Below are 5,759 nucleotides of genomic sequence, written 5' to 3'. Positions count from 1 at the left end.
GCCAGCACCCGCCGCCCGTTGCCACCAGCAAAGGTGAATGGTACCAGCTGCCACGCAGGTCCCGGCGCTGGGACGGAGCGTCCTGACCTGCTGTGGGGTTTTAGCAAATGTTCAAGCTTCTTCTTTCCCCTGGCAGAGGAACAAGACCGCCTGTTACAGGATCAGCCTGACCAGCCCCAGAACCCCAAGGTTTTAAGAATTGCCATCATTGGAGCGCCAAACGCTGGGAAGTCCACGCTCTCTAATCAGCTCTTGGGCAGAAAAGTAAAGCTGGGGTGGAGCAACAAGTTCAGGCTGCTAGATTGCTTATTTGACATATTCTGGGTGCATAACGTGTTTAATTTCTTACAGGTTTTCCCCGTCTCTCAGAAAGTGCACACAACCCGATGCAAAGCCCGGGGTGTCGTCACCTATGAGGACACGCAACTGGTGAGCTTCCAGACCTGCTCCTGCCTGGGGCAGTGGGGAGTGTTAGCCAGAAAGTGCGGGGGTTTCTCTTGTATATCCCATGGGGTCACATCTAATTGCACAAATATAAGTTTTAGCTTGGCCACTAACTGCAGGCAAACTTACAAGATCTGTCTTTTCCTCTTTCTAGATCATTCTGGATACACCTGGCCTCACTAGCCCCTTTAAAGCCAAAAGGTATCACCACTGTTGTGGGGAGCGCACGAGGGGGTCCTGTCCATCAAGATTCAATAAAACGAGAGAGTGATTTTCACTGTGTAAAGTTTGTAAAATAGGAGTGACAAAAATGTATATTTTTAGTCTTATTTTGGTCGCTGAACTTCTTTATTGTTGCAATCTCGGTAGCACACAGAGCCTCTGGAATCCTTTGAGCCCTGTTTTGTTTGAGTCTGCATATGTGCATGTAACGAGGGATGTCACAGCCCGTAAGGCAGCTTTGTGTCGGCTGGGATGATGGAAAACACTGTTTTCCCCTCTTCTGAGAGGAAGGAAGATGATTATGATTGAGTGTGTCTGGCTTACTCATTTGCATTTGTCTTTCAGACATAAACTAGATGAAGCCATGCTGACAGACCCATGGGACTGCATGAAACATGCGGATTTAGGTGAGTACTCAACTACTTTTGGATGAAGCCAAATCCTTTATCTGCCACAGAAATTTACAGCCCGATAGTTGTGGTATCTGGATGTTTACACAGCAAAGGCAGCCCTGGGAGTGTGAGGTACGAGGGAGGAGGGAAGGGTAGTGAAAAGACTTGAAATGTTGAGCTGCGGAGGGTTTAAGAATTGTCTGGTGCCATGGGGAGGCAGCTTGGGTTAATAATTGGACTTGGATGTTGAGTTTTAACATGTGTGATATCATTAGGATGACAAGTATAAAATGTGTTTTATTGTTTAATCAATTAAAACGCTGCTTTTTGGTTCCATCCACGTGCTGTCCTGTAAAAGAGAGAGAAGTAGCAGCAGGAGGGAGGTGACCATAGACTGTAGAGAAGCTGAAAATGAACAGGTAATGAATGAACAGGGAAAATGCAGGTACATCATATTTCCCTCACTCTTTTCTGGCAGTTCTGGTTTTGGTGGACGTGTCGGATCACTGGACACGAAACTGTCTGAGCAAGGAGGTGCTGAAGTGTCTTTCTCAGTTTCCCCAGATCCCCAGTGTCCTGGTTCTGAACAAGGTAAATGAGGAGCTTGTTCTTTCTGCCTTCTACAATATGTCACGCTGGTGTCTTCAGGCGGTACCCGGCATCAGCAGCAATGTGTTTTCACGTCACTGAGTCCGGGTGTGTTAAAGGACACCAGTTTCCCTCTCTACTCCAGAATATTTAAGTGTGGATGTATGTATACATGTTGCATGTGCTGCAGAGTGGGGTTTAAATCAGCCTGGGAACAGGAGCTGGCACTGCAGTGGGGTTGGCCAGCGAGAATCTCAGCAGAGCTGACAAAGTTGCTGTCGAGTTGACGGTGTTTGGACAAACTGTACGGGAACTGCTGACACACTCTGGTTTGGCCTCTGGTCGGAAAACTGTCTGGATAAGAAACCTCATCCTGCAGCAGCTGCCTCCCTTGGGTGGTTTCTTCTGGCTCCTTCAGATCCAGGGCCCAGCTGCCAACCTCGTTTAGGACAAATTCCTGACACCTCTCTCTCATGTTAGGTGGATCTGCTAAAAAAGAAGTTCCTCCTGCTGGAACTAGTAACTGAGCTAACAGAGGGAATTGTAAATGGAAAGAAACTGGAGGCGAGATCTGCTTTTAAACATAATTCCAGTTCTTCAGTGAAGTCTCCTCTTCAGATCACTCAGGCTTCTCCACCTGAGAGTAGGGCCCATGAGCCTCGTTGTCTGCAGGAAACAGATCAAGCTCAAGAAGGCTCTAGCTTGGACAACAGCGATGATAGGAGGGCTTCTGAGTCCGGTCTTGTCACAGAAGAAGCACAAGGGCCAAAGCGCTATGGACCCAGAGATCTAAAAAATATGAAAGGCTGGCCGTGCTTCCAGGAGATCTTCATGCTGGCAGCTCTCCATGGGGAGGAGGTGGATACGCTCAAGGTAACTGCAGACTGAACTTCTGTTACTCTTCGAGACTGGTGTGCTCTTACCCTTGTGGGACCCCGGCACTTCATGCTGAGCTTCATCTCCTGTGAGGAGGTACCAGAGCTGATGTTCTTGGCCTGGGGTGGGGTGGGGAAGTGTCATCTGTCGACGTGGAGTATGTCCATACTGTATCCTCAGATTTTTCCGTACAGAACTCTTATTTGGGGCTCTCCAAACATCAGCCTGTTCATAATGATGAAGCCACCCAATGCATTATCTTGCAGCTACAAGGGCATCTATGGGCTTTTATAACTCATACAGACAGCTTTAGGGAGGTGTGACCCTTTGGCAGGGTTTGAGTTTCAGAAGCTTCCTTTTCTCCTTTCCCCACCAAAGATACTAAACTACTGCCCTGATGCCTGAGTAGCAGCAGCGTCCTCGTAGCGACTCGCTGTAAGACGAGCGCTGGGGTTGGTGGCACCGTGAGAGTGGTACGTGACAGCTAATGGGTGTGATGTGTGATTTGTGCTGACAGCGGTACCTCCTGATGCAAGCCAAGCCAGGCGCTTGGGAGTTTCACAGCGGGGTCTTGACCAGCCAGTCACCTCAAGAGATCTGTGATAATATCATCAGGGAGAAGATACTGGAGTACCTGCCACTGGAAGTGCCCTACGGAGTGATTCAGGTGGGAAGCATGCGCAAGCAGACTTGCCTTTGAGCTATTTTATTGGAAATATCAGACGATGTGATGAGAATCCCTTTGTTTGAATTAGTGAAATCTGCCAGACTCTCGTGGGGTGACTTGGGACTTGCGCATCAGGTGCTGTGAGACCCTTTGTGTGTTTGAAGGGGGACCACGCTTGCGTGCTCGTGTCAGGGAGCTGAGCTGTCATCTCTGAGGGAGTGGCGTTTGCTGTTCTTGAGGTGCTTTGCAGAATTGCTGAGTTTGTGCTTGCTGTTGCAGGTGACTGAGATGTGGGAGGAAGGACCGAGTGGGGAGCTCCTCATCATGCAGAACCTCTTGGTCCCAAGGAAGTCTCATATGGTGAGTACAGAAGAGAGATGGGGGGCTGGGGAGCGTGAAAGGAGGTTCCCTACGTCCAGCCGTGTGCATCCTTGCTGTGATCCCCTCTCCCTCAGCCGTGGGGTCTCTTGGGAAGAGCCGGGTGCCCGACACAGTCACAGGCTGTTCAGTAACAGCTGACACCTTTCTGAGGTTGCCCATGGTTTGATTTTGGGATTTCTCTAACTGCTATATCCCCTTTAATGGCTTCTGTGGCTGTACTGTTGTTTTCTTGGGTGATTCCTCCCTGCAGTTAAGCCATGTAAGGATGAGTATGATGATCTTCTCTCTGGGTTTTAATACAGATGATGTTGATTGGAAGAGGAGGTAAGGTTATCAGCAGGATTGCTCAGGAGGCTGGCCAGGACCTGATGAACGTTTTCCTGTGTGATGTCCACTTGAAGCTTAAGGTGGAGGTGAAGAGTTGAGCTCTTTGCGTATGTTTTAACAGCCCTTGAGCGCTCTGGTCATGCGGAGAAACTGGTCCCATTTTCCCCTGTGGATATCTTGGCACCTTTGTCCAATCCAGAAACAGAGGATGAAGGAATCAATGTAGCAGGCTCAAGCAGAATATATTGTTCTTTGGGGGAATGGCCCAAACTGAAATAAAATCTTCAGACCTTCTACGGCACCTTATTTTGTGGAAGCTGGGGACGGACATCAGAGAACCAGCTGCACGTGCGATTCTAGTACTGCATTTGCAGAGCTGTCCTCCACTTCTGGGCTGTGTCCCACGTCCTTGCTGTCAAGTGTTTGTGCCTGGAAGTTCAGGAGCATCTCCTGTCTCTTAGCAGACAAAAGGTTGCAGTGAAGGGTTGTCAGCACACATTTATCATCTCTTCCGAAGGCTGAATGACTCCAGCAGTGGTCATGCAGGAGGAGGAGGCTACCCCCGCCCACGCGGTGGTCTCGTTTCGGCTTTGCTCCCTGCCCTGTTGAAGTTCGTGGCTGTGAGTGTACGACCATGTAGGGAGTCAGTATGGCCCAGGCAGCCTGAGCGGAGGGGTTTGCTGGCTAGCTGAAACACGCCGTAATGACTAGGTGTGACAGAGGAAGCTCTTAAACTCTCTGTAGATCGTAAAGGCCAGTGGTTTCCAACTCCTGCGTGGGAGCCCTGCCCACAGGCTTGCGTGCACCATCCTCTTAGCTGACTGCCAGCTGCTGCTTTCGTTTTGACCTCTTGTGTGCGGTAGTTTGTAAAAATGCTTGTTCGTTCTCTTTCCCCTGTCATCCTTTCCTCCAACTTCCTCAGCAGTTCACTGCTCCTGGCACGTGGTGCTCGCTCCAGAGGGATGGGTCTGGTCACAGACTCTTCTGAGTGGATTCCTGGAGAAGCAGATAAATGGAACTATGATCTGTTCTCGGTGTGTATATGAGCTGCTTCGCTGACCGCCGGTGAGAGGAGCAGGGAGGTCAGAGAATGGGCTTGCGAGCATTTGCTGGAGCATATTAATCAGAAAGGGAAAGGGAGCAGGGAATAGGTGTCTTTCTGCCACTCCACATCTTGTTTCTGGTGCCCAGTGGGGTCCTGCCTGTCCACCCCTCTGGATGTTTGGCTAATGAATCAGTGTTGAGTGTTTGGTCTGAAGATGCCGGTAGCAGCATCTCATAGATACTTACTTCTTCAGAATGACTTGTTTATCATGCAAAACCAGAGTGGACCCCCTTTCTTAGAAATTTGAATAGTTTATTGCATCAGAGTTACTTCAAAGTCATTACTCTCTGCACCAGAGTCGCAGATACAAACGTAGAGGCTGTCACAGCTAAAGAAAAGCACAAACGGGGAACAGCAGCGGGTTCTGCAGCTCAGGCTTAATGGGGTGTCGGGGTTGGAGAGCGACTGGCACGGGTCAGGGTGCGAGCAAGGCTTGGAGGCTGGAGGAGCAGGGCTGGACGGAGGGCTGGGGCACCGCGTGCCGCTCTGCGGAGCCCTTGGCGTGGAGTGTGGTGGCACCGAATGATGGAGCCTGGCACCGCGTGTGCGTGCCCGGGCCCCTGCCCTCCCTGCCCGTCCGCGCGTGGACCTGGTGTTTGGGGGGCTTGAGTTTTGTCTCTCTACACCACTGGGCTCAGGTGTTTGGAGCACTGGGTAGGTTCCTGCCAGAAATCCAGGTAAATCCCCGTGTGCTGTTATAAATTAACATCCCTGAGCAAGGAGGCCCTGGGCTGCTGCCCCGAGGGTTAAATGAGGG

At 50.5% G+C, this 5,759-nt stretch overlaps 1 protein-coding gene across 1 annotated transcript; it reads left to right on the top strand.

Annotated features, from left to right (window-relative positions):
- Positions 1 to 5: 5 nt before the first annotated feature.
- ERAL1 (Era-like 12S mitochondrial rRNA chaperone 1) lies at positions 6 to 3,995 on the top strand (the record flags this gene model as incomplete). Its single annotated transcript, XM_009587117.1, has 10 exons — positions 6 to 33; positions 137 to 264; positions 352 to 429; positions 599 to 645; positions 1,012 to 1,073; positions 1,537 to 1,649; positions 2,127 to 2,519; positions 3,040 to 3,189; positions 3,469 to 3,549; positions 3,873 to 3,995. Coding segments are annotated over 10 exons (1,203 nt in total), but the record flags the coding sequence as incomplete, so codon positions are not given.
- Positions 3,996 to 5,759: the final 1,764 nt, after the last annotated feature.

The sequence above is a fragment of the Fulmarus glacialis genome, unplaced genomic scaffold, assembly GCF_000690835.1.
Source record: "Fulmarus glacialis isolate BGI_N327 unplaced genomic scaffold, ASM69083v1 scaffold25651, whole genome shotgun sequence".
NCBI classification, from domain to species: Eukaryota; Metazoa; Chordata; class Aves; order Procellariiformes; family Procellariidae; genus Fulmarus; species Fulmarus glacialis.
Note: the sequence above shows the minus strand (reverse complement) of the source record. Positions and strands in the feature narration are given on the sequence as shown.